General features: G+C 44.7%; 1 protein-coding gene across 1 annotated transcript in view; it reads right to left on the bottom strand.

The window, feature by feature from the left end:
• PPM1H (protein phosphatase, Mg2+/Mn2+ dependent 1H) overlaps nucleotides 1-27,767 on the bottom strand; it is a 234,503-nt gene that overhangs the window by 132,046 nt on the left and 74,690 nt on the right. Inside the window, exon 2 of the mRNA XM_024576478.4 lies at nucleotides 11,955-12,120. Coding sequence (XP_024432246.1) covers nucleotides 11,955-12,120 — 166 coding nt within the window. The remainder of the gene's footprint in view (nucleotides 1-11,954; nucleotides 12,121-27,767) is intronic.

The raw sequence follows: 27,767 nt of genomic DNA, 5'->3' as shown, positions 1-27,767 counted from the left end.
AAACTCTTTAAATTCAGACTAACATACTCTTGACACAATGAATTTTGAAATTACTAACATTACACTTCAACAAACATCTACCTTGTTTTTGCTTCAGATAAACAAGAGTTGAAAGTGCGCTCTAAGAAAAACGTGATCCAGCCCTTTCCTGACTTAATGACACAATAAAATTTGGCAGCCGTCACTTCTGCCTCACAAAAGAGTAATTTCAAAGTCATTTCCCAGTCACGTTTTTAAATATTTCATATATTTTTTAAAATAGCCTTATATGTAATTTACCACAAATACATGCATTCCCACCCCCTTTCAGGAACACAGCTGCAGCCAAATCCAGGAAGATTCCAGAAGGTGACAAACTGGGAGTTTAAAGTTCAGTTTCTCTTTTAGGAGTTCTCTACAGTAGGCTCAATGTTGCATCCTCCTTTCTCAAAAGTTCTAGAAACTGCTTTTTAATAATATTGCTTATCTTCGTTTTCCTGTTTTCATGATTACCTATCATGCCAGAACTTAAATGAATGAGTTACAACCGGGAAGAGCTTCTTGAGCATTTCAACAAAGACAAGGCGCTCCAGACAGGAAGGCACCCGCGGAGCAGGGCACAGCACAGCTAACCAAGCATGCTGGAAATCAGCAGCCGACATTGTAGCCCCCCCCCCCCAAACAGGAGCCTTGTCAACTCTGGGGACCCCCCAGGGAAACCAGCCTCGTGAGCGGGTGGCCTCGCTCAAGGCCTGCTGACAAAGGCAGGGACATTCCAAACAAAACCTAGATGTTTCCTTCAGAGTCCTACAGGAATGCTGAGATGTCAGGCAGGAAACACAAGAAAACCGAGGAACGAGGTTTGACAACATCTGTCTGGATTTAAAGAAGCCAGGGCTTCGCCTTCTTCCACTGCACAGGGGTCTAGCAATTGACAACCCCCCTTCGGCTCCGCCCCTCCCCAGGTGAGCACTCTCCACAATGAAGTGCCACAAGCCGAGGGGGAGTTCAAAACAATCAGTAGGCAGGTGGGAGGAACGTCAGAGGTTCTTTCATGTTTGTTTCACCCCAAACTGAAGAAATCAAACTCTGCTACTATTTCTCCCACAGACCCACTCTGGCGCTCAGGTGTCTCCAGGCAACAGAGGTGCTCCCACACACCCATTCGCCTGGGCACATTCCGACCCCCGGCGGGGCACCTGAGCCCCCACTAGGTGGTCTTCTCCAATATATTACTCAGTTTTTGACTAAATGATCTGTCACAAAGTGGAAAACAGGTTTAAAAAACAAACCCCTGCAAAGAAAGTGCTGATAGAAAACATGAGCAAATAAAAAGCATGTCACAGCGGGCACTTAACGAATTCTAAGTAAAGTCAGTTTAGTCCTCTCTGACACCAATAATCCTTCCAGCCCAAAGTAGCAGAAATGCTCAAGGAGAGAGCTGAAATATGGAGTTATACTCGCTATTGTTAATGATGAATTGTGCCTTGAGATATTAGCTAATGGGAACATGGAGTCTTTGCTTTCGGCGAGACAGTAAATGAGCCACTGTGTGAAAAACACTTAGACCAGTGCCTAGCATATAATAAACACCGTAAAACTGTTAGCTGTTATTATTTTTAAATATTGCTTTTTTATCCTTATTGGCTTTAGTTTTTAAGTGTATAAATATATAGAATATAAAATAGAATATGTATATCAACAAATGAAAAAATATATTGAAGGTGCATATTCAAAAACACTGTCTTTAGCTGATGGTTTAGAGATCGCTACTTAGAAACAGTCGTCCCATGGGAAAAGTGATGTCCTCCTCCTGGCTGCCTGGCCTCAAGACACAAGCACTCAGCTCATCTGACACTCATCTTCCCTTCCGTATCCCACCTAGATACCTGAGGAGAGGCCCTATCTATCAGCAGCACGAGAGGAATATCACAAATGTGGAAATCCCACTTCGAGTCAAATCCTGTGGCTGATTTCACAAAAGGCTGAGTATGAGCATGGGACACACCTGCCTCCTCCTTTCTCACTGCCAAAGAAAAGCGATGACTTCTTTCCCGTGGGGAAACACAGACCTGTCCTAGTCTTTGGATTCCCCACTCTAAGCTACTGCCCTATGGCTTGATTTTCATAAGGTTTCTGGCCAGTTTTCCAGGTATCACGGAGAGGAGGATAATGCAGAATCTGGAGTAACTGCTGTAGGCATTTCAGACACAGGGCTGAGTCTCCAGGTCTTCTTCACCTGATCTGCACAGAAACACAGCAAGGGGGAAAGGAAGACGCTGCTGACGATGGAACTGAGCTGAGGGAAGATCCAACCCTCGTCCTGTTGCAGCCTACTTGGAATCACGCCCGTTGCAGAGTTTGCTTTTAAAAAAAGCTAACAAAAACCGTACCTCTCTTTTTCACTAAACTATTCAAATATTCTGCCCTCCAGTGGGAAGAACACTTAATTTCATATACTTAAGTGAGAATGCTGCTTCCTTCTTAGGAGCTGACAATGTAAAATGCAGATTTCTTTGGTTCAATTCCTCCAAAGCTATGAGGCAGTAAGGTGTAACATAAGTTTAATTTGGGGTTTCTCTCTAACTGACAATTTAGTCCCTTATCTTAAAGTATACTGAATAAATATTAATTTCTGAGAGATAGGAAGTATAAAGTTCGCAATAGTTTCTGGTTTAGCTATAATGTGCTTTATTCTAGACCAACAATTTTCAACCATTTTCATCTCATGGCACACATCAACTAATTACTAAAACTCTACAGCACACCAAAAACACATTTTTTGCTGATCTGCTCGAAAAATAGGTATAATTTTAATTCATTCACAGCAGATGGCTATTCATGTGTTGGCCGTTGTCATTTTTTTAATTTGACTACCTAAGGAAAAAGAAGTCAGTGCCCCTGATTAACTAGTCTGGTACTGCATGTTTTAGAAGTTCTTGTAGCACACCGATTGAAAAATCCCTGTTCTAGACTGATACATTAGCCCAGAAATGTTCACAAACCATTACTTTACACCTCAACAACTTCCCCCCAAGTTAGCTTCCAGTAAAACGTAAGTAACATGAAACAATAACGGAATGCGGCTGCAGACTCCACTATTAGAACAACAACAGACACTATTTGCTGAGCACTCGTTGTGTGTCGAGAGCTATACATAGTAAGCACTTTTCCTATTTCTAACTTGCTTACTTCTAACAACCCTGTGAGGCTGCAATGATTATTCCCAACTCACAGGTGAGGAAACAGGCTTGGCCAGAGCAAGGAACTTTTATACAAGGTAACACATCCAATGAGCAGCATAGCTGGGATTCAAATGCAAGACGCTCATTATTCAATGAGAGGCTGCTTCTTTCTGCCATGATCTCATGCAAACTCCAATAATTTAGCAAGACGAAATGAACTATGAGGACAGTAAGATGATGAACAATTTCATTTCTGCTCTTCCCCTGAGTCAGTAAGAGCTGCTATCCAGTCGCTGCGTTGGCAGGGTACGCCACTAAATTACTCCTAGGTCAAAAGAGAAATCGTAATGGAAATGAGAAACTATTTAGTAACGTATGACACTGAAATTTTACATAGGTACGTTAGGAGTCATTCTCCCTTCATTTCAGACTCTTCCAAAGAGATGTTCCTGCCATATTTCCCAAGTGCTAATGGATAGAGAGGCAGCAGGCTCCACGTACAGACTCTGAGGCCAGAGTGACTGGGTTGAAATCAAGCTCCACACTTCCCAGCTTCACGCCTCAGCTTCCTCTTCAGAAAAATAAAGAACATAGCAGTGCATACTTCTATACATATTATGAGGTTAAATGAATTAATATTGGCAAAATACTAAGATCAGTGTCTGGCACATGAATGCTGAGGATTGTGTTATTAAAAAAGCAAGGAAGGCCCGGGTTGGGTGGCTCAGTTGGTTGGAGCATCTTCCCGACCACCAAGGGTGGTGGTTTGATCCCCAGTAGGGGTGTGTACAGGAGGCAACTGATTGATGTTTCTCTCTCACATCGATGTCTCTCTCTCTGTCTCTCTCTCTCTCTCTCCCCCCGCTTCCTCTCTCAAATCAACAAACATATTCTCAAATGAGGACATAAAAAAAAAAAGGAAAGAAGAAAAGAAAATCTCAAGAGCTTATTGCCCTTGGCAATGTTCCTCCTACCTAAATCAGTAGGGAAATCAGATTACAAGTGAAGCAAGGAGAAATTTCTATTTCCTTTAGCCTTAATACTCGCTACAGCAGGAATACTCAACACTTGCTATTGTGGAACCAAATTTTAGTTATGTTCTCAGCTACTGTGTACATCTTTGGTCAAACTTGGTCTTCAGAGTAAACCAGCACCCACCAAGGAGGGAACTGTAGTCACTCTAACTGACCTCGGCCTCACATTTCCTGGTTGTAAAGTCAATCCTTCTAAATCACTGGTGAGAGTCCCTGGAACTGAAGAGTTTTGAGAAAAACACTGTCCCACGGCTTCAAAGGATCTAAGTCAACAAATAGAAAGGTTATGTTCTTTTGACATGCACAGAACAAAGGCCGTAATTAAAAGGGAAAATTTACAGTAATAAACACAATGAGAGAAATAAAACGCCACTCCTATTGTTTCTTTCTTTCTTTTTTTTTTTTTTAATAGCTGATGTCATTGCAGGAAGCAGACTGCCAATCCAGGGCCAAATACCCCACAACGACTGCTGCTATGGAAGTGGAATCACAAGCAGCCTTCAGTTAATGTCCCGGGGGCGACCGTCCTGGCAGAAAACAGAGGAAAAGAACAGCAAGTCTTCACTCCAGAGTCTGGAAGCAGCCCCCTCTCATTTCCCTTTTACTTCTCCCCTCCCCAATTTGATCTGTTTGCCTTGAATTCCCACAGGGCTGTCCTAGCCTCTGCTGAGGGAGATAATCCGATTTCCTCTCCCCTGCTGATGAACTTGGCCACAATGGGGACACAACCATCTCCTGTTATTGTAATTAGACACTGAACTAACAGATACCGAAACTGCATACTTGATGTGTTTTGACTAAATTACACAACATGAGGGTGCTCCTAAAAAAACAGACTTGGAATGCACGCCTCCTCATTCTAATCTTAACCCCAGACAATCTGTGCCAAACAGGGAGTCAGATGTGGGTTACTGCCACAACGCCCTATCTCCCACCCACATCTCACACACGTAAGGACAGGAACTTTTATTTCTCCGTGACAGCTGACGTTCAACATTGTATTAGTTTCAGGTGTGCAACACAGTGATTAGCTGTTTACAGAACTTAGGAGGTGACCCCTGGATAAGCCCAGCCCCCCCCACCTGTCGTCATGCGTAGGTATCACAGTGTCACTGCCTATTCCCCACGCAGTTTACATCTCATGACCACACTGTCACTGCCAATTTGTACCTCCCGGTCCCTTCGCCAGCCCCACACCCCCCTCCCACCTGACAACCATCGGGTTTGTTCTCTGTATCTATGGGTTCGATTACTTATTTTGGTTTTCAGATTCCACGTATAAGTGAAGTCCCACAGTATTTGTTTTTTCTCTGTCTGACTTATTTCACTTAGCAATTACCTCCTAGGTCCATCCACGTTGTTGCAAATGGGAAGACTGTGTTCTTTTTCATGGCTAAGTAACACCCCACTGCAGATTTGTGTACTGCCGCTTTTTTATCCAATTATCTGTTGACAGCCACTTAGGTCGCTTCCCTATCTTGGCTAATATGTATGTAATGTCCTTTGTCTCTTGGTATAGGCTTCATTTTAAAGTCTATTTTGTCTGAAATAAGTATTGCTAACCCAGCAATTTAAAAATCCATTTACATTTAAAGTAATTCTCGAGGGCTGTGTAGTTATTGCCATTTAATTATTCATATTTATCTTTCCCCCGCCCCTCCTTCTTCTTAAAGAAGTCCCTTTCACATTTCTTGTAATACTAATTTGGTGGCGATGAACCCTTCCAGCTTACTTTTCCTTGGCTGGGAAGGACAGGAACTTCTTAGTATTGTACTAGGTTTAGAAGATGCCCTCAAGAGGGAACTCACCTGGTGTCCTCTCTGTCTCTCATTCCTAGAATCAGGGATTGGAGAAGTAAAGCTCTTGGAAAGGCTATGTCTTCACATGCGGCCGGCAATCGGTATGATAAATAAAGACTCCTTAAAACGTCTCAAATCAAAGGCAAGAAAACCCAGTAATGGTGATTAGTTCCCACAAGGCTTGCGGGGCAGGCAGGAGGCTGTTAGGAATAAGGTGCTGCCCAGCAAGTTTACAGCATCTTTCCTAAGGGACAACCTCACGAAGGTGTCTTTTGGGAATACCAGCATTTCAGATTCTCTTCTTCCCTAGTCACCCACTCTATGTCCCCAAACAAGTTACCAGAGGCAGAGAAATGGTAAGAGGATTGCACTTTGCCATGGAGTATCTACTTCCAGCCTGGCTGGCTGTGGGCTTGCGGTTCTTCACGTATAAACCGTCTTATGTGGTCCCCGCGCAGGGGAAGTTCCAGGCCTGTCTCATCACAGAAACTGTCCCTCATCTTCACTTCAGTGATTTCAAAACTTCTTTCCTATTCCTCAAAAGAGAGATGCTTATTTATTTCACTAATTATATCACTAATATCTAAATTAAAAAAAGAAACTGGATCCATTACTGAGTTGTTTTGTTTGTTTTTTTAAATCCTCACCCAAGGACATGCTTATTGATTTTAGAGAGAGGGGAGATATACTGATACCAGAAAGAAACACCAATCAGTTGCCTCTTGTGCCCACAGAGACCAGGGACTTAACCCGCAACCTAGGTTACGTGCCCTGACCGGGAATCAAACCCAGGACCTCTTGGTTTACAGGACAATGCTCCAACCTGAGCCGTAGTGGCCAGGGCACTACGACTCAGCATTTTGTAAGATAGAATACAATAATACAACCAAGTCCCCTTGCATATCTTTGGGCTAAAATACTACACTGTAGAACACTTTGAAACTCTTTTATTTGTATCCCTTTTAAATTTTATGACATCTTTCAAACATTGCTCCTTTAGCTCCTGACATTTTCCTCTTGTGTGGATGGAATCTGAAATTAATTTGTGTTTTCTTTCCTATAAGTCAGGTGCCACTGTTAAGAGCTCAGCCAAATACAGGGAAACAACACTCCTTTGGTAACTGCCTCGTGGAAGCCAGGCGAGGCAGAATATCATTTCATCCACCAAGTTTTTTTCAATCCTCCCCGGAGGACATGTTTATTGATTTTAGAGACAGGGACTGGGGACTGGGGACTGAACTCGCAAGCCAGGCATGTACTTCGACCAGAAATCGAACCCACAACCTTCTGGTTTGCAGGACGACTCCTAGCCAAGGCACATTGGCCAGGGCTCCACCAAGACTTTTTTTAAAGACTTGTTTTCACACAGGAAGATTATTTTGACTCCTTTGGCTAAAAGATTTCTCTATGATTTGGCATAAGAGATGGTGTAAAGTTGTCTTAAAATCTTTACACCAATTAATAATTATCTGCAGGAAGAAAAAAATCATCTCACTGCTAGTCAGTTACCCTCAATACTGCCACTCAATACAAGAAACGTCATCAAATACACTCATAGTTACACTTCTAGTGACTTCCCCTGCATATCACTGATGTCCCTAACACATACAAACCTCCTATGATCATTCCTTTTGTTCAGTGTGAATTCAATGTTATTTTACAGGAAATCTTGGGTTTTCTTCAATATCCCACAAGGAGGTGATACTATACACGAAAGAAGTCTGTGAAAACACTGATTTTGACTTTACTAGGTTTATTGGGGGTGAAGAGGTTAAGAAAGGAGGGAGAAATTGATCACACATGTTCTGGAGGCAGCCTCTGCAACTAACTGCCTTGTGTACCCTTCATGCCTGTCAACCCTCTGTTTGCAAATGAGGTGATGATGTCATCACTTCTCTGGTGGTCCCATTTCAGGCTTACAGCACCTGCCTAGTTTTTTCATCCTTATTGTTCTGACCTCTCTGTGGCCCACGGCATAGCCACCTCCCCCACCTTGTAGCTCCCCTCTCTTCTTGAAACTTCTTTGGACTTGTGACTCCTGATATCTAAGCCTCCCTACAGTTGGCCCTGACCTCCAAACACTTCCACCTGCAGAGTTAGAACACTCAACACTCAAGTTGTTTCGGCCCATCCCCTCGCCTTTACGCCGCAGCCTGCTGCAGTGGTCCACTTCCAGCCAGTCATCAGGTCACCTGAATTCATCTGTCACATCATCTCTTCTGAGCCTTCCCTTGTTCTAATCACTGCCGTATTTCAACCTTTCATCATTTTTCTCACCCAGAGTTCCATTTGAGCCAGACTCGTAGATGTCCCGGCCTGCAGTCTACACCCCTAGCCTTCCCAAGCGAGCTTCCCCACTGTCATCACTGTCTTGTCCATTACGCTCTTGTCCACTGTCATCTGGTTAACATTCCAGCTTATCAGGGCACTAAATGGCTCTTGTGTGTGAGACATGCTCGCTGCTCTGGCTGCGTCAGGCCCCACAAACGACCACCCAAGCTCCAGCACCAGGAGACATGCCCCGGGTGCTCTGGCACCACCGTCTCAGCACGTGACGTTCCCTCTGGCAGAAACTACCCTTTCTTTTATTTGCTTGGTCGATCCCTATTCACTTTTCAAGATGGCAGCTCAAATGTCACTTTATCCAGGAAGCCTTCCCTAATCTACCCCATCCCTTCCTCTGTTGTTTCCCAAACTACCAGTGACCAGTCTGGGTTAAGCTTCCATACACTCTCGGTTTCTAATCTTCCTCCTAAAACTCACCTCGCTGTAGTGCTGCTGCCTACTGACCCTGTCTGCCCCTCAGCTCAGCTGTAGCAACTGCACCGAGTTCATTCCTTCGCCCCCAAGCCTAGTGTGCTGACTCAGCGCTCAGCACACGTCTGCTGAACAAAGAGATTCACGGGGGGCAGGGGGCCCACCTCACTTGACTCCTTCAGGTGTTTTCTTACTCTGAGCCCTACGTCACTACCTTTCCTAAGCCACCACATTTGAGTTAAGGGGACGTCCTCAAGATGGAAAAGTCTCTGTCCTCTGCTAATAAACTGTTCATTCCGAGTAGAAACCAAAGAACTGACAACGGGCCTTTCGGGTCCTGCCAGATGGCCTCGCTCCACTCTCAGTATTGCTCTGACAACATCTTCTGCGATCCAGGCTTTCTGTCTCTGCGGCAGCCACATGGGCCTTCCTGCTGGTTCTTTAAAACACCAGGCCCATTCCTGTCTCAGGGTCTTTGCAATCGTCTGGGATGTTAGAACGCTCCTTCCCCAAGAGCTGCACTTCAGGTCTTAGCCCAAATGTCGCCTTCTCAGTGATGCCTTCTTCAACCGCTTCTTGCACCGCACACTGCCTATATTCCTGCTTCCCTCCCTTGTTTTTCTCCGAAAGCTGATCAGCTGCGACACTACGTATTTTAATTGTTTGTCTTCTCCAATGAACATAGGCTTCCTGTGACTAGGGCTTTCTGTCTGTTGCGTTCCCTCCCTGCTGAGTCCTCAGCATCTAGTTCCTAGTACATGACAAGTGCTCAGTGATTCATCTGGCACACTAGATTATAGTATTTCAAGCTTTTAAAAAGCAGGACAAACAACAACAATAAAAAAAGGCAACCTAACTTAAAAAATGGGCAAAGAACTTGAATAAACACTTCCCTGGAGAGGACATACGGCTGGCCAATAAGCACCTGAAGAGGCTCGACACCCCCGATCACTAGCAAATACAAAACCACAATGAGCTACCACTTTACACCCACCAGCATGGCTACTATGTTTTAAAAAGGTCATTAGTGAGTGTTGGTGAGGAAGTAGAGAAGACATTATTACTGGTTTATTACTGGTGAGAATGTAAAATGGTGCAGCTGATGTAGAAGACAGTGTGATGGTCCTCAAAAAATTAAACAAAATTGCCGTATCATCCAGAAATTCCACTCTCAGAATATACCCAAAAGAACTGAAAGCAGGGACTTAAATAGATATCTGTATACCCATGTTCGCAGCTATATCATTCACAATGGCCAAAAGATGGAATCAAGGGCTCATCATGGGTGAATGGACATAAACAACACAGTGGGTGCACATACACAGGAGTAAAAGTAGCAGTATTCAGCCTTAGAAAGGAATGAAATTCTGACACATTGTACATTTGGATGAATCCTGAAGACATTACGACAAACGAAATAAACCGGACATAAAAAGACAAATACTGTATAATTCTATTTACATGAGGTACCTAGAGTAGCCAAATTCAGAGACAGAAAGTAGAGTGGTGGTTGCCAGGGGCAACCTAATGGGGGAGGGAGGACCAGGAGAGACGTCCTGGAGATGGACGGTGGAGATGGCTGCACAACAGGGATACATTTGACGCCACTCTGAACTGTACAGCTGAAAACGGTTAAGATAGTAAGTGTTGGGAAACAGTACAGAATATTAAAAAAGGCAGCACAGTGTGCTTAAGAGCAGGAAGTTAAAATGGTACTCCTGGCTGCATTTACAGGAGGAACTTAGCAAAGGAAAAATGCCATCACCAACTGGCCCTGGACCAAATGTCAACACTGACTGACTTATTTTTACAGAAATCCCTGTATATCCCAGTGGCAGGGGGAAACAGCAAGGAAAGGCCAACATTACGTCACTGGCGCCTACATGCAATTATCGTTAATGTTGTACATCTTCTAAGCCTTTTTCCATGATAACGCAATCCTCACAATCTGTCAGGCAGGTATGAAGGAACTTGTGTCCTCTCCAAATCAGCAAATAAAGAGACACACAAAATTCAGCGGGCATTGCCCACCGAGATTGACATGGGTGGGACAAACTTCAGCACAGTCATCACTGATATTTATCAAGGAGTGATTAATTAAGACACTGGATCAATATTTTCTGTGGGATTTTGAATTTTATACTTCTGGCCAGCTTGTTCTAACCATATTTAGTAGTTACTACCATTATTATTCATTTTTACAGGTGAGAATACGGAGGCACAAAGAATAACTATCCCCAAATGAAATAACTAAGTGATGGACTGCACCAAAACGTCTCACTTCCGAGCCTGCGCACTTCACCGCTATTATTGTCCACTGCCTGTCTGACTGTGCGCAAAGTCCAGTCAATGCTTCCTTCAGCCTGGACACCAGCACTGAAGTCATGCTAGCAACATAAATCAGTACTCCTAGTTCCCAAACATAAAGGCAATGAGACACTATTTCTTAGTCTACAAAGAGAATCCTAGGTCCTTTGCAAGCCTATACAAATGTATACACAAAAATATCCTCAAGATTGTCAGAATAAATAGTCATGTGTGGGTCATCCATCCAATGTCTCTTTTCTGCAGGACCAAATAAGCTGCTGCGGACAGAGTGCCATTCAATCCCTATCCCTTTCTGAGGGTTTCTTCTGAATTTTCTGAAGATGTCTGCTTTATTCTCCAGAAACTGGAAAGAGGAGAAATGCTCTGTGGTTTGCCTGGAGGGTGGCCCCCTGGGATGCCAGGGCTTTGGGCCACGTGAAACAAGTACTGACCTGCAACAGCGTCAGGCACAGGCCCCACCAGGTGGGAAGGGGAGGAAAGGGGCAACGTCACAGCAGGGCTGTGAGCCAATGCGACGGTTATTTCCACCCCTTGTGAGAGAAAGGAGCCAAACTAGCTCCTCCGTAAACCTGTGCACTGGCTACCTTAAAACCATCAGAAGTTCTTTAAACTAATTCTCGCAATAAAATCTATAAATGATTTGAGTGTTTTATTTACTTTCAATGTTAAACACCTAAACATCGGCTCCTCATGCCTATGTCACCTTCAGCTTTGATTGACAGCCTGAGTAGAGACCCGCCACTCCACTAACTCTGGGGACACTGCTTCTCTCTCTTCCATGACAGACCTGGATGCAGCTTGAACATCTCACTGTGGGGCCAGAGTGTGCGTGCTCCTCTCCCCCAAGAACCGGGGGTAAAGGAGGGTCTTACCGAGTTCTCCTTCAGTTGCAGCCCCTCCCCGTTGGGAAGGGAGGAGCGTCTCTTGGTCGAGTTCCTGTTGGGGGTGGACGTAATGGCCCCTGCTTTCTTCTTCACAGTGAGCACCTCACAGCTGGCTTGGTCCTCGTTGTGTGTGCTCTTCCCGGCATTGATAACCCTGGAGAAGAAGCCAGAGAAGGCGGTCAGACAGAGTGATTTCCGAAAAGCTGAGAGCTTAGTCTCTGGAGGCAGCCAACCCCGTCTCCACACCTGGCACAGAACTATCTCCCCACTTAATGCAAAGGTTCCTGAGTAAAGTGATTTTTTAAAAACGAAGTTAGATGAGCACACGTGAAAACATCCACTGAAGCACTGTCTGAGCCCAGCTCACCTTCACAGGTGTCTGATAGATGTGATCAACTCCGTTGATCCATTATAGCCAAAAATGAGAAGATAATCACTTTCTTGGCAGTAACAAGAAAGATAGATTCCCTGCTGGCTCAGGGAATTCTGTTGCATTTCTCCAAGTGATAAAGAGCAAAACGGCCATCAATCTTATCAAAGAGTAAAGCAGTAATTTACAGCACGTTGTAAAATCCAGGGGAGCAGAGACCCAGAGTTCACTACCGCCTGCCCCCTTTCCTTTTACACACAGAGAAGTGAATGGATCAAAGGTTTACTCCTTTTTGTTACCTTGAATCCTTGTCTTTTCTCCTGTGGAATACTCATCACAGTGTATCACCACGCCGGGCTATAGGACACTGATTTGTACGTGAGGTCACGTTATGACGTCATAGCATGTCGATACTTCTTTGGCCTAATTACTAAATGTTTTAAGCACAGGAAAGCTTCCAAAAAATATGCTGCATTATGCATATACCCTTTTGTGTATTAGGTGACTGCAGATGGAGCTTGGGCTTCAGCACCATTTTCTTATTAAGTAATTAAGCAACAGCTAGAATAGACTTCTCAGAAGGGCTCTCCTGGATGTGCCACTGGCTGTGTTTTCTTTCCAGAACGTCAACAGTGCCATCGTCAGTGACAGAGTGAGTGTGGAGGACACAGAACTCAGTGGCAGGGGGAGAAAAGATGCTTTTTTTTTTTTTTTTTTTTTTAAAGGTGAGATACAGGAAAATCCCCTCTGTAAGCACTGTGCTCCGCTGCTGGACCAATCTGGCCGTGCTCCCTCCTAACCAGTACGACCGTCTTTAAATGACTTCTTTTTCACTTTTAAATTCTGAGATAATCATAGATTCAGAGAAAACTGCAAAAATAGTACTATACAGATGTACCTCCCCCCAATGGTAACATTTTACATAACTACAGCACACTATCGAACAAGCAACTGACACTGATACAACGCTGTCAGCCAGACTACAGATCTCATTCACATTTCACCACATTTTACATAAAACGGTCTTTAGTTTTGAAAACTGTACAGATCTCCATAAGCCAACACATACACGCCACGACCAAACAGGACACGGAGCAAATCGAGATTTGAGCGGCACGAGACCTGAGGGAGTGGGGCTCAAGCACTCTCCTGCCAAACCTGGGATTCTGTGCAGGTGTTTCACACCTTTTACTGTTTACTTTAATTTTTTTTTAAGCATAAGTATTTTGGGAAAAAGGCAACAATTTGAAAGTTCATTCCCATCTGTTACATGTGAACACATATGTGCCATTTGATTTACTTTGGGCAGCCTTGGCATACATAATAAGCCTTCAGTGCTTTAATTGACCAGTATCACTTGATTGAAAGAACTCCGCCCAAGGGAAGGATGGAAGATGGGTGGGTCGGATCTGCGTGTCTGCAGAGAAGCCCATGGGGCTCGTCCAGGGGTTTGCAGCAGGAGCTCTTCCCTTTTATATCCACCCTGGAAGAACAGGACCAGGCAGAAGGAGGTTCAAAAATACCACCTGCCTTCTTAGTCACTGGTAGTGACGCCAAAGCAACACACTCGGCATGGACTGTTCACTGGATGGGGCTGTTACACCCCCATCATCCCCCACAGGAGCGCCTTCCCTAGGGACTGCTAGGGAAGTGGAGGTTCGGCTGGGAAAACCAGTTCGTGACAACTGTCTCCTCCATATTGTCCTCTGTACAAGAGCCCAGCTGCTATTTCCAGAACTTGACGTCACACTGACCACTGCGTCCTAAACTTACGCTGTAGTCAGGTCTTTTTTTTTTTTTTTTAACCAAAAAAGCATCGCTGATCTCCAATAGCTACGTGCCAGGCTGAGTCATCTGCCACTGCTGTTTTCCAAGTCAACAAAGCTGCTATAATTACATCCATCACGAAGCACTGTCCCCTGAAAGTGCTTTATCTTCTCTCTCTCTCAGCGGATATTATTAAACTCCAGAGTGGATCGAACTTCAGTAAGAGACCCTAGAAACTTTATTTTATGCGCGAGTAAACCAGAGCCCTGGAAGGCTGTGACTGGCACAAGGTCACACAGCTGAACACGGCAGGGCTGGGGACACACTTCTGAGTTCCCAGTGCTTTCTGCTTCAGCTCTCGGTGGTGTTATTTTCCCAGTGGGTGTCTATTCCCATGAGCCCTTGGGGCAGAGGGCTGCACTGCAATGCCGCACGAGGCTGGAGAACTACAAAGGAACAATCACGGATGGCCTTCCTTGGCCATTTCACGTTGAATACAGCTCGTGAGTAATACTAATGAAATACTGCAAAGTCAGAAATGGCAACCTAGTGCAAAGACAGGGGTCCCAACCCTGGAAACCTGTTTGGTCGGCTATCTGACTGTTATTCAGATGATAAAGCCACAGTAATTTAAAGACTCTGCCTTTTATTTTATTTTATTATTATTTATTTATTTTTGGAGAGAAGGGAAGAGAGGGAGAAGGAGAGGGACAGAAACACTGATGTGTGGTTGCCTCTCACACGCCCCCTAGTGGGGACCTGGTCCGCAACCCAGTCAAGTGCCTGGACTGGGAATCATACATACCAGTGACCCTTCGGTTTGTGGGCCAGCACTCAATCCACTGAGCCACACCAGCCAGGGGCTAAAGCCCCATATTTTATATTATTTTAAATTCCTTACTCCATACAGTTTTAGGAGAAAGTCCTGATTCTTCCCAGTTTACTCTGCTTTGAAAAGCTTGGCCTCTAGCAACTCACTTACTTGATGTTGTTCAAAGGCAAAGGCTTTGTTTACTACATGTAAATGAACCCTTTAATTACATATAAATTGAGGAAAACTTCACTCCCCAAGCTAGGGAGCATCATGTGGTTAAAGATTTGAGAGTTCCTTCCAATGTAAGCAGCTGTGTCAGTGGCTACGCTCCCTCTTGTCCTACGCTCCAGCACACAGTCAGCACTCGCTTGAGGTCAACAGGAACGACTACGGGGTGTGCATTCTTTACCTGAACAATTCCTACCCACGATGCTTCCCTGTAAGACTTTTAAACAAAATGCTGGCGGACCATGTATCATCCTAGTTTGGTGGTCTTCTTTTCCAACCTTCTACAAAGCAGGGAAACGGCTTCTCGGACGTTAAACTGGAGGTGACAGAGCACAGTAGCTGAGAACACAGGCTATCTCCCCAGAATTTAGCAACAGAGCAGTTGCTCAACAAGCGTTTGTGGGACGGACGAGCGGAATCAGGCAGGGATCCGTTCTGCGACTTCCTAGACGTGGAGCCATGACAGTGTCTCACATTTGTTGAGAACTAACTATGTGCCAGGGACTGCTGTTAGCATTTACATTTAGAAATTTAACTCATTTAATCCTCTTGGCAGCTCTACGAGTTGGCCACCATCTCTCCCCCTCTATAAAGACAAGTCACAGCTGGCAAATGGCAGAGTGTATGGTCACGAAACTTACCTTCAGGGAACCTCAGTTCCTCAGCAGTACCGCATGGACTGAATTCTGGGAGTTGCTAAGGGGTGGGGTGTGTGTGTGTGTGTGTGTGTGTGTGTGTGTGTGTTGAGAAGGGTAGATTTTAGACATCTAAAACCAGGAAGAGGGTGACTTTGTAATAAGGATTAAAACTCGGGTGGGAGAAATGTTAGAGAATGAAGGGCAAGGGAAACTACTGTCTCTTAATACAGAAAGCTAACACCCAGGTCTCTCAACTCTTAAAAAATCATGACACATTTGCCCTGGGAGAGAGACACGAGGCAAAGTTACGTTCATCAATGGCCTGTGTTAACCTACCGACCTACAGTCCATTGAACCAAAGCACCTAGATTTTTTCCCTTGTACAACCAGGTGCACACAGAATTTTAAGTACTTGGAAGTCGGAAACCCTCTGTGTATATCAGATACAGCTTGAAGCTATGATCTGGACGCCAGGGGTGAACGTGACCGGGACCTGAGATCACGGTGACAGCAGAACCTACTGAAAAAGAGCGAGTCATTCTATGCTCCTGCCATACGCTTGTGAATCCTGGTTTTCTTCTTTCTGTTTGGGAAATATACTCTAGTCACAAGTTTTTTTAAAAGTCAACTTCACCTGAGTTTTAGCAGAAAAGTCCTGCCTTTCATTGTGAGGATTAAATTATCAGGATATCTGCCTTCTCATCTGCTGCAAACCTCAGTGCAAGCACACTCTCCGACAGCGACACGTGGAACAGGTCCCTATTACTAAAGAGAGACGAGTAAGTACTCTCGAGTAGTGAGCCCTGGTCACAAAGGCCACTGGCCCAGAGAACTCATAGTGCAGCTGTTTTTCAGAAGGACTTACAGAAAGTCAATCCACAGAGGACAGTCACAGTTAACACTTTTTGAAGGATGTCCATGTGTCGTGCACTGTGCTAGACATTTGGTAGGTGTCAAGTCCTTTGTTACCCGCCCTGCTGTCCCCACCAAGAGGTACTTGGCAGCATGAGGAAGGCACAAACAGGGACGACAGTCACACAGACCTAGTCCAAACTTGGTCTCTGCTAATGACTACCTCTAGTTGTGTGTTCTTGCCCAAGTTGCTTTCTCCCTCGAAAATGGGGATGGTAAAGTCACAACTAAGCATTAAAGAGTTGTAAGAATTGACTGATCTAGCATGAGAAGTACTTAACAGTGCCTGGCACATAGTGAGCACTGCACACATATTATTAAATAATAACTTATCAAATACAAAGCTGTCTACCTGTTCTGTTGGGCCCCAGGAACTTTCCCCAGCCAAGCTGGCTTAAAGAGCATCCTCCCCCGTCACCGCCCCGTCTCCATCAGCACCCACAGGCATATGGAGCCCTCAGATGGCACAGCATGACACTCCTCAGAACAGGGACCTTGAGCAAGGCCACCAATCCTCTGAGTCTTCTTCTCAATGTTCTTGCAACACGCAACCCACACACGTGGGGGTGATCTGCACACAGGGGGGCACTCACACAGTCAGGAACATGCCGCTTCCAGACCCCTCCCCAGACCTGCCTGCAGTTGCCATCTCTGCGCCTGAGGCTCCCGGACTCAGAAGCTCTTCCCCTGACTCACAGGAAAAGACCAAATAAGGAATTATATTTGGTTACATTTGGTGGGGTTTGTTGTTGTTACACGGCTTTGTTTTTAAAGAAAATAAAAACCTGAACAGCTTAGGCTACTAAAAAGTTTACACTAAGTGCCAATACTTCTAAGCAGGCAGGAATGACACTAGGTAAGAAGGAGGAAGTACTTTATAAAGGTCATCAGGTGATAAGATACTGCCGATTCAGATACAACTGAGAAGGAGACGGCAATAAGGCTGTAGGGAGAGAGAGATGGTAAATGAATCATTTATGGAAGACCAAATACAACTACCAATTATTAAAATTCTCTTTTCTAGGTAAACTCTTAAGCAATGTGTCTTGTGATTCTCTGAAATGGTTAATGACCACCCACATGGGCTGGAACCGAAGGACAACTTAATTCCTAGGCCCAAGGGAGTTAATAACCTCTCTTTCTTGGTGTACTGGAAAACCACAGGCCTGACTAGGACCCCAAGCCTTTAATAACAGCCACCAGCAAAAGCAGCCAGACATCCATCATGGATAACAGCTTCTCCCAGAGAGTTTCAGCCACCTGGTTGAGAAGGCAGGATAAACACAGGCTGGGAAAAGACCACATAACTGCAGGTCTTCTTCCATCATGCAGACTTACACCCTCTAGGTCCCAGGCCCCGTCTGTGGCTGATGAAGGGATAGGGCCAGTTAGGGGTTGCAAACTGGGGTAGCAGGGTCCACGTTCAGCCCACAGAGAGGTTGCTATTTTTAAACTTTTCCCCACAAAGTCTTTTTTTTAAGGTGAATTACTTACCAATATTTACAAATTTGGATATTTACATTAAAAAAAATCTTAACTTTTCCTATTTCTCTTGAAAAGAGAAATGCATCCGGCTACACACCTGTCAAACCCCTGGGTGACAACACTCAGCTGGACCTGAGGGGCTGCAGTCCCACTGGATTGGTCATGTCTTTCCTAGCTCACCCCAGACCTCACGCTCTGTCCACATCCACCATTTAAATAGCCAGCCTGGCTCCAAAGGCATTTGATTCTGCAACTGTGCAATCAGGTCTCTGTGACTTTATGAATAAATCAAGAAAACTATTAGATGAATAGCATATATTCACCATATTGGTTGAAATAATTATATTAAAATACGCACTGTGTAACTAAATAGGGATAAACCAAGACTGGGACAAGCTTTCTGCTTTCAAGGAGCCCAGAGTCGTCGATAACAGGGAGACTGCCTTACAAATAACCACAGTTTGCTCAGACTGCTGCCATTCCCGAGGTGCGTGCCACAAGGGGTGTGAGGAGGCAGGGGATGAGAGAACTCTGCGCAAGTGTCACAGATGAGACTCCTGGTCAAGATGGAGGTGTAGGTACACACGCTTCACCTCCTCCTGCAACCACAGAGAGAACTACAACTACTTCTGAAAACAAATAACCACCGGAATGCTGAAAGTCAAGATGTGTGTAAGTCCAACAATCAAGGATTTAAAGAAGCCACGTTCATCCAGACAGGGAGGAGGGGCGGAGACTCGGAGAAAGGCTGAGAAGCACAGAGACGCCACATGCTGCGAAGAGGGGCAGTGGCAGAATGAGGTCCTACGTTCATGTGTGAATGATAAAAATTGGGAGGAATACCTTGGGAGCGAACCATCCCAGCCCCAGGCTAGACTGCATAGCCCAGGTTTCCTGCACCTGGAAGATAAATCCCCATTACCTCTGGCTGTAAAAACCAGTGGAGGTTGGGGCAGTGGAAGAAACTGCTGGATTTTCAGGAGAGTTCATTTAAAGGGCCTGCACGGACTTGGAATGTAAGTAAACCACTCACTCTGGGAATTAGCATCAGGGTAACAGCTGGACGGGTGCCAGTCACATACTGGAAGTGGGTAAAGTGACTGGAAATGGGGCGAATGCTGGGCAACCTCAAGAAGCCAGGCAGTGGCATTGTCCCCTCTATCAGCCACAAGCAGTAAAGCAGGTTGCCACACCCTGGTGGATTACCGAAGGTTCCGCCCCACTCAATTTACAGCTGCCTTTTACAGGGAGTCAAAGCAGTTCTACCTAATAGACAGAAACAAACACAAGGAGGCTGCTGAATTGAGGAGACAAAGAAATATGGTCCAAATGAAAGAACAGAAAAAAACTCCCAGGAAAAGAACTAAATAAAATGGAGACAGCCAACCTGTCAGACGCAGAGTTCAGTACACTGGTGATCAGGATGCTCAACGAGCTCATTGAGTGCGGCAACAACATAAGGGAAGAAATGAAGGTTACACTCAGGGAAATAAATAAAACTCTACAGGGAACCAACAGCGGTGAGGATGAAGCCGAGAATCAAACAAATGATTTGGAACACAGGAAGAAAAAACATTCAATCAGAACAGCAGGAAGAAAAAGAATTTTTAAAAAACAAGGATAAGCTTAGGAACCTCTGGGACATCTTCAAATATACAAACATCCAAATCACAGGGGTGCCAAAAGGAGAAGAGGAAGAGCAAGAAATTGAAAACTTATTTCAAACATAATGAAAGAAAACTTCCCTAATTTGGTGAAGGAAGCACAAAGAGTCCCAAACAAGATGGACCCAAGGAGGAACACACCAAGACACATCATAATTAAAATGCCAAAGATTAAAGATAAAGAGAGAATCTTAAAAGCTTCAAGAGAAAGAAAGAGAGTTACCTTAAAGGAATTCCCAGAAGACTGTCAGCTGATTTCTCAAAAGAAACTTTGCAGGTAAGAAGAGACTGGCAAGAAGTATTCAAAGTCATGAAAGGCAAGGACATACATCCAAGATTACTCTATCCCACAAAGCTATCATTTAGAATGGAAGGGCAGATAAAGTGCTTCCCAGACAAGGTAATGCTAAATGATTTCAACATCACCAAGCCATTATTACATGAAATGTTAAAGGGACTTATTTAAGAAAAAGATCAAAACTATGAACAGTAACAGGGCAACAAATTCACAACTATCTACAACTGAATCTAAAACAACAAACCAAGAAAACAAGCAGAACAGGAACAGAATCATAGACATGGAGATCATTTGGAGGGTTATCAGTTGGGAGGGGGCAGGGGGAGAATGGGGGAAAAGGTGCAGGGGTGAAGAAGCATAACTGGTAGGTACAGAATAAACAAGAAGATGTCAAGAATAGTCTAGGAAATGGAGAGGACAAATAACTTACATGCACAATCCATGGACATGAACTAAGGGGGGGACTGCTGGTGGGAATGGGGGTACTAGTAGAGGGGATCGAAGGGGGAAAATTGGGACAACTGTAACAGCATAGTCAGCAAAATATACTTTTACTAAAGTGTCACAGATGAGGCAGCATCACGCTCAGTTGTGTGGAATAAGGGAGGAAATCAGCAGTCAGAGGAAAGATAAGAAGGGGCTCTCCAAGCACAGGAAGAATCTGCAAGAATAGGGTGATGTGAACTTGATAGAGAGGGGATGGGTGTGACGTAAGTGCAGACTTGGTCAGGGATCTACATCAGAGTCAGACCAGCAACTTCTATGGAACTTGATCCTGTAGAGCCCGTGAGTGAAGGGAAGAATCGGAGAATCCTTAAACATAGGACTGGCATGATCAAAGTTATTTAGGAAAATAAGAACAGTGGTCTAACAGAGGATAGATTATAGAGGATAAATGACAAAAGTAAAGAGATCAGTTAGGGTCTCGAGTAACAGTCCTGGTGACAAAGAGGTTGTGACCAGTCGACGGCTCTGGGTGGAGGAGAAGAGAGGGTTTGAGAGGAGGCGAATGAACTGAGTAAAACCTGCTGGATGTGGGTGGTGGGGCCGAGAGGAGCAGGGAGGATGGCTCTCAGGTTTCTATTGGCAGAAAGAGCTGATGAGAAACCCTGATTACACTGGGAGATGAGGAAATGAAACAGGTCTTGAAGGCAGGCAGTTCTGTGGGAGGAGATAATGAGATAGGTTTTAGGTCAGTGAACAGAAAGTTCCGTGACTCCAGAAATTACAAAGGCAGTGGCAGCCAGCTTCAGCTTAACTAGGTCGGCGAACTGGCTCCCAAGCCAGATCCGGGCCACAGCCTGTGTTTGTAGGGCCCCCAAAGTAAGAATGGTTCTTTCATTTCTGAGTTTTTGGGAGAAAAAAAAAATCAGAGGAATATTTCATGAAAATTATATGAAATTCAAATTTCAGTGTCCATCAAGTCGTATGGGAACACAGCTTCATTCCCTCATGCACACGTTGTCTCCGGCAGCTTTCCCGGTGCGATGGCAGAGTTGGTAGTTTTGACACGGACCGTCTTGTTCACAAAGCCTGTACTACGTACTAACTACACCTTTACAGAAAACGTGTGCTGACCCCTGAACTTAACAATTGGGCTGAACTCTTTGAAACCTGTTCTGCCCAGAAAAAGTCCAGCCATTGTTAATAGAACAAGAGTGGTTTGTGTGACATGGGTGTAACCTGGCAGCCAAGGAGAGTGGACTGGAGTGCACATGTGTGAATGACGACTTCACTGCAGCAGTCAGTGGGGGCGGTCGATGCCATTGAGTGGGCACGTGTACTGTGTGGCCATCAATCACAATGACTGAGCGAGTACAGCAGTGAATCTGCATCAAGTTTTGCATTAAGCTTGAACATTTCTCCACGGAAACTATTCAGATGATTCAGATGGCCGCAGCCAACGGGCAACCGGTGACTGGCAGCCTCATCACAACAACGCACCTGCACGTGCACCACGTCTCGCGCAGCTTTTTGGCAAAACATCAAATCACCCGGGGGACTCAGCTCCCCTACAGCCCAGATTTAGTGCCCTGTGACTGCTGGCTTTTCCCAAACCAAAAAGCACCTTTGAAACGGAAGAGATTTCAGACCATCAATGAAATTCAGGGAAATATGATGGGGCAGCTGATGGCGATTGGGAGAACTGTGTGAGGTCCCAAGGTGCCTGCCTTGGAGGTAACTGAGGCATCATTGTCCTGTGTACAATGTTTCTCGTATCTTGTATCTTCTTCGATAAATGCCCCTATTTTTCATATTACACGGCTGGGTACCTTCTAGACAGACCTTCTACTTTGCTGCTAGCATTTGGTGGCCACTGATAGCATCTACCCACCGTACCAATATCATTAAATCACTTAAGATAAAAAAATAAACACTAAATTTCAAAAGAAGATACAGTGTTGCTCTACAGCTTTCCCCACACCTATGTCAGTGTTTTCTTCTTCATATCAGCTGCTTAGAAATGAGTTTTTAACACAGCAGAGATAAAACTCAAACAACTGCCTTTGGCCATTTCCTTTCAGTGATTGTCCGGGTCCTCTTGTGAACACATATCACCAAAGTCCAACTTCCGTATTTAAATAGGGAAGTCTGCGCTCTTTCAGAGGCTGGAGAAGTTCCCACATGAGGCCACAGTGCCCCTCTGTTGGGGCCAAGTGAAATTAAAATAAAGGCCTTCCCCCGAACCATTTTAAGGTTGGTAGTTTTACATTAAATAAAGCAGAAAAATACTTTTTGCCGGTTCAGACCAATTTCACTTGCGTGTGGCCGTCAACTTCTGTTGGCAGTTGCGGGGGAAAGGCAATATGCTGGAAGCTTCTGCATTTCTAAAGGTAAGGCTTCCTTTCCTTGTTCACCAGATGTATCTGTACCATCAGCAATGTGAAAGAAATGCATTTTTTTAAAAAAAACAAAGTGAAAGCCAATTTCAAATGTGTAATTTAAAAAATGTGCACTTTAAAAAGCCTGAAACTAATAAAATGAAAGTGAGAGATAAAAGTACGCTAATCTCAAAAGACATCAAATAAAATAAATCAATTTTAATCAGCAGTTTCTTAAAAAAAAAAAAAAAATCCAGCTGCAACCTTAGTTTTTCCTTGCTCTGGGACAAAGAAAGTTCTGAGCAATCTAGGGTTCCGACATTTTCCTTTTTAGCCTTAAAGCACAGGTGGCAAACCTAGGCCCACGGGCCGAATCCGGCCCTCCACCTTGTTTTATCTGGCCCGGCGCCTTGTTTCTACCCGGCAGCAGCGCCAAGCCCTTGCTTAACTGTTAGGAGTAGTTACATTTACACAGTCCTAAAATTACTTTCGGCCCTTTGAAGTGAGCCACAAGGCTGATGTGCTCGCTCCCCGGTGAAAATGAGTTTGACAGCCCTGTCCTAGGGCCTCAGTTTCTCATCAGTAAAATGGGAATGATTAGCAGTACTTTCATTACTGGGTAGTTACCTGACTGTTGGAAAACCAAACTGTTTAAAGCATGGTACATCTAACAACGTCGCTAATGCCTGTAACCCTGAACCCAAGAATGGTGGTGTCATTATCCTCATTTTCTTCATTTTATTGGCCCCAACAATATCACAGGCAAAATCACTCAGTTAGACATCTGAGACAAGCCACTCTGGCATTTTCCCACAGCAACTGAGGTTTGAAACAATGCGTTGTGCTCACAAAAAACGGTGCTCTCGTAATTAGCTGTACAACAGCCTATAAATGGAACACAGGTATGGCCAGGAGGAACTGGGACTGTCACTGGTTTCAGCGCTCCAGCACGCTTTTTCCCAGGCAAGCACAGTGTTGCCGCAGGTGTACATAAGAGCAATACTTAATTTCCCCTCATTACTTCAGTCTTTTTTTTTTTTTTTAAACACATGCTTTATTTTAACTGAAAACAATCTGCTTTGGAAAATCTTCACCCCTGTCAACACTAACTTGTACAGAAAGTCTTTCTTGTTTCCAAACTTAAGCCTGAACAATACGAAAGGTAGCCCTTTGGAAGCTGGTTGTTATCTGATCTAACATTTTTTTGCCTTTGTGCTCAGACCCAGGTCAGATCTCAGTTAACAACTGAAGTCTCCCCAGTTTACAAGGGAAAGAACGAGCCAGTTTCAATGCAGCCCTTAGAAGGGCTAGTGTGGGTTCCATTTTAGGCTAATTGATCCCTCCACCCTCAGAAAGCTAAAAGGCGCAGTGAGACTGCTTTGGCCTTGAAGAAGGAAAATGCACGGCAAGAATGTAATCTATTTTAAGCTGGATGTCCAATATTATCCTTAAATAAAAAGCACAAAGCGGGCTGCTGATGGACTTCAATGAGTCGAAGATAGATCCGCTCCATGATGCTGTTCGTTGACTTTGGCTGTGCTCTCCGCAGTCTCCAATCACATAGGAGGAGTGGGCCCCAGGCAGTGTTCGCTGAATGAACGAACACGTGAAGTCACGTCCTCCCACAGGGGAGACGAGAATAACGACTGAGTTCTATCCAACCATGCCTATTTGTTTCTTAAAGCATAAAACACTTTTATTGGGGTGTCCCATCAGTTGGCTTCAAGGAAAATCAGTCTACGTTCCAAAGGAAAAGTGTATTTAATAACAAGCGCTAATGAACCTGGGAGCAGGGCATGTGAAGGGAGCCCCAGACATGTGCTGACGTCAGAGGCTAGCACCTCTCTGGGTGGTGTCTTCATCTGAACTCCACCGTCTGCCTACAGCCAGGGAAGTGCTCTGTTAACAGGAATGCCTACCAAAAGGGGCTGGGAGGGGCAGGCTGCACCCCCTCGGAACACTGAAAACACTGCCGCACAGCAAGGAAAATCCAGAGGCCTAAGGGGGACCCAGAGGTAGTAGACAGGCAATTCTGACACCATCAGGGTAAAGCTACAAAGCAATGAATTATTTCAAAAAGTGGGAATTCTTTCTTGAAATGTCCAAAAGCTGGTTTGTCATCTTTCAGGGATACTCTGAGGATCCCTGCATTGAATGAGAAGGTTCTAAAAATTCTTTTCCAACTGTTGCGTCTATAATTGTCCCCACCCTCACCTCCAGTTAATGCGAAACCTCAACTGCCTTCAGAGTAAAACTAATTTACATGGACCACAGCCTTAGAGCAGTGCTTGTCCTGCTCAGATAATTACCTGCTAAATCGTATTTGACAAACAGCAAACTGAGATGGAAATACGATGAACTGAAACTTCCTATCCCAGCCAGCCATTCAATGTGGGGGCTACAAGTGAGCCTTGAATGAATACTGCTGTTCCGCGAGGCTCCCAATCTGGCTTTTCTTCCTGCCCAAATTTCCCCGGGGGCTCCTCTCCGTTCCCCAAGCTGCATTTAAGATCTGAGCACTGAGCACGCCTGGGGCCCCATGTCCGGTACAGACCTCTGGGGCGTCTGGCCTGCATTTCTGACCGCCTCCAGAGGACCTGCATTTGCATATTGCACACATTCAAGCTGCCCAAACTTGTACTCATTTTTCCTTCCTCCTGCTATCTACCTCTGTCTCCGATACGATACTGCTTCTGGTGTTCCTGCCCTACTGGATCAAGAATTCCAAGGAACATCCCTGCCCTAGCCTCTTACTCTCGGCCACAGCTGGTCAGTAGGTTCTCCTTCACAGCGATGACTAAAACCCTCCACGCCCCAAGCCTCATTCAGGCCTTCCTCACATCCTCCAAGTGCCACTGCACAAACCTCTTTCCTCGTGGTGCCCCCATGCACACAATACAGCCCGTACACTGTGGCCAGGCTGACCTTCCCAATCATGAACATGGCCCCATCTCTCTCATCATCTCTCTTCAAAGGGACTCCAGTGATTTCAGAATAAAATGTAAACTCCTTCACTTGCCACACAAGGGTCTTCATGATCTGGTCCCCTCCATGTCCTCAGCCTCCCCGTCTGTTCTGCTCACACACTCTATATTCTCAGCCATAAAATACAGCCTGTGGTTTATGGAAAGCGGTGTTAAATGCACAATCGCCTCACACAGGTCTTTTCCTCTGCCTAGAATGATCTAAATTCCTCTCGTGGCTCCCTGTCCTTGAACTCTCCATTTAAGCACCATTGTTTGAAGGTTGCTCTATTATAGTTTTTAACCATTAAGTAGTTAGTGGTCACTCTGATAAAAATGACCAGAAACCTGAACTAGTTTCCTAGCTCTACCACTTACTAGTTATGTGACTTGGGTAAGTTACTTTCTAAAACTCAAGTTTCTTTAGCCACCCGCTTTGGGGTGCCGTGTAGATTAAGAAAATAAATGAATGGGAACTCCTTAGCGAAGACCTGGCCAGAGACATGTTGTATCTGTTAAGATCCCCTTCCCTGCAGACATGGTCTCTGCCTCCTACCCTCCCCCACCGCACTCACACAGTTGTTCCCCGGCCACCGTCAGTTTGTCTAGAGATGGCCACCTGACCCTAGTTGAGCCACTAGGGCCGTTCCATGGAAAATGAAAGAGAGAACAAGCGAGGGGGAAGAGCGACAGAGACAAAAAAAGAAAGGAAGCAGATTATGTAAGAGAATCTCAGTGGAGTCTGAGTCCCCACCGTAGTTCTGTTTCCAAGACCCATTTAGCCTTGGAACATAGGGTAACCCCAATATCCTATAATAAATTCCCCTTGGGTGGCTGTCAATTGCTGGTTTAATCTAACAACACCCAACTCTCATACACACTCATTTGTACTACTGTTATAGTACTGAGTATGTACCTGAAAGGCAAAGGTAGAATCTTACTTGATTTTATCTTCTCAGACTAGTGTAGCACCTGGTTTACACGGCAGGCAGTCAGATGTCTACTGAATGAAAGGCTGACCTTAGTTCTCCCCTAAATAGGAACTTGGGGTTAAAATTCTATCACAAGCTCAAGAATCTCTAGATACCTGTCCCAAGCAGTAAAAGACACCTCAAAAAAAGCAGCAGAATTTTGACAGTTATACCAGAAAGAGGCCCTGAGACAGACTTCCGAGAGTCACTGGTCAGGCATACACAGTCCCCTGAATATCTTTGACTTGTTATAATTAGCTGAGCTAATCAACATTTATTGGGAGGACTTTTTTTTTCTAAAGCTATAGTCTATGAATACATAATCTAAACTAATACAGAAAACTATTCCTGAAGATTACTGTAAGGAGACAGTAAAATGCTCAGTTATTGGAAATTTAGCAACTGAGGAGAACTAGTCGCTCTTCCCAACCATGCCCCTCGGATACAGAGGGTCTTTCATGAGTCTCAGAAATTGCTGGAAACTCCACATACTTGAAATGAGCTGTTTACCTTCTTACTGCATTTCACTCTAGAGAATAAAATAGACCCCACTGTTCCAGAGTCCTGGCTTTCGTAAGGAATAGGCTCTAAATGGCTGAGAATGAATTTTAATAGCGGACCCAGGTCCATGACGGCGGAAATCAGTAGGAAGAATTTTCCTTCATAAAAAGGGTTATAAGCCTAATTTTCATTTCATTACATTTCTAACTTGCATGTATTTTTGTATGCTGGTTGCGACATAGCCTTTCTGCATGGCCACTAAGTATGAATTAATCAGTAAATAAAAATAGTGCAAAATTCTTACATCCTGCATTTTCAAAATACTTTCTAACTTACTAATGCATTTCTAAAGGGCTACAGACCAAAAA

Source organism: Desmodus rotundus, chromosome 3 (assembly GCF_022682495.2).
Source record: "Desmodus rotundus isolate HL8 chromosome 3, HLdesRot8A.1, whole genome shotgun sequence".
Classification (NCBI taxonomy): domain Eukaryota; kingdom Metazoa; phylum Chordata; class Mammalia; order Chiroptera; family Phyllostomidae; genus Desmodus; species Desmodus rotundus.
The sequence above is the reverse complement of the archived record's forward strand: the minus strand, read 5'-3'. Positions and strand labels throughout refer to the sequence as shown.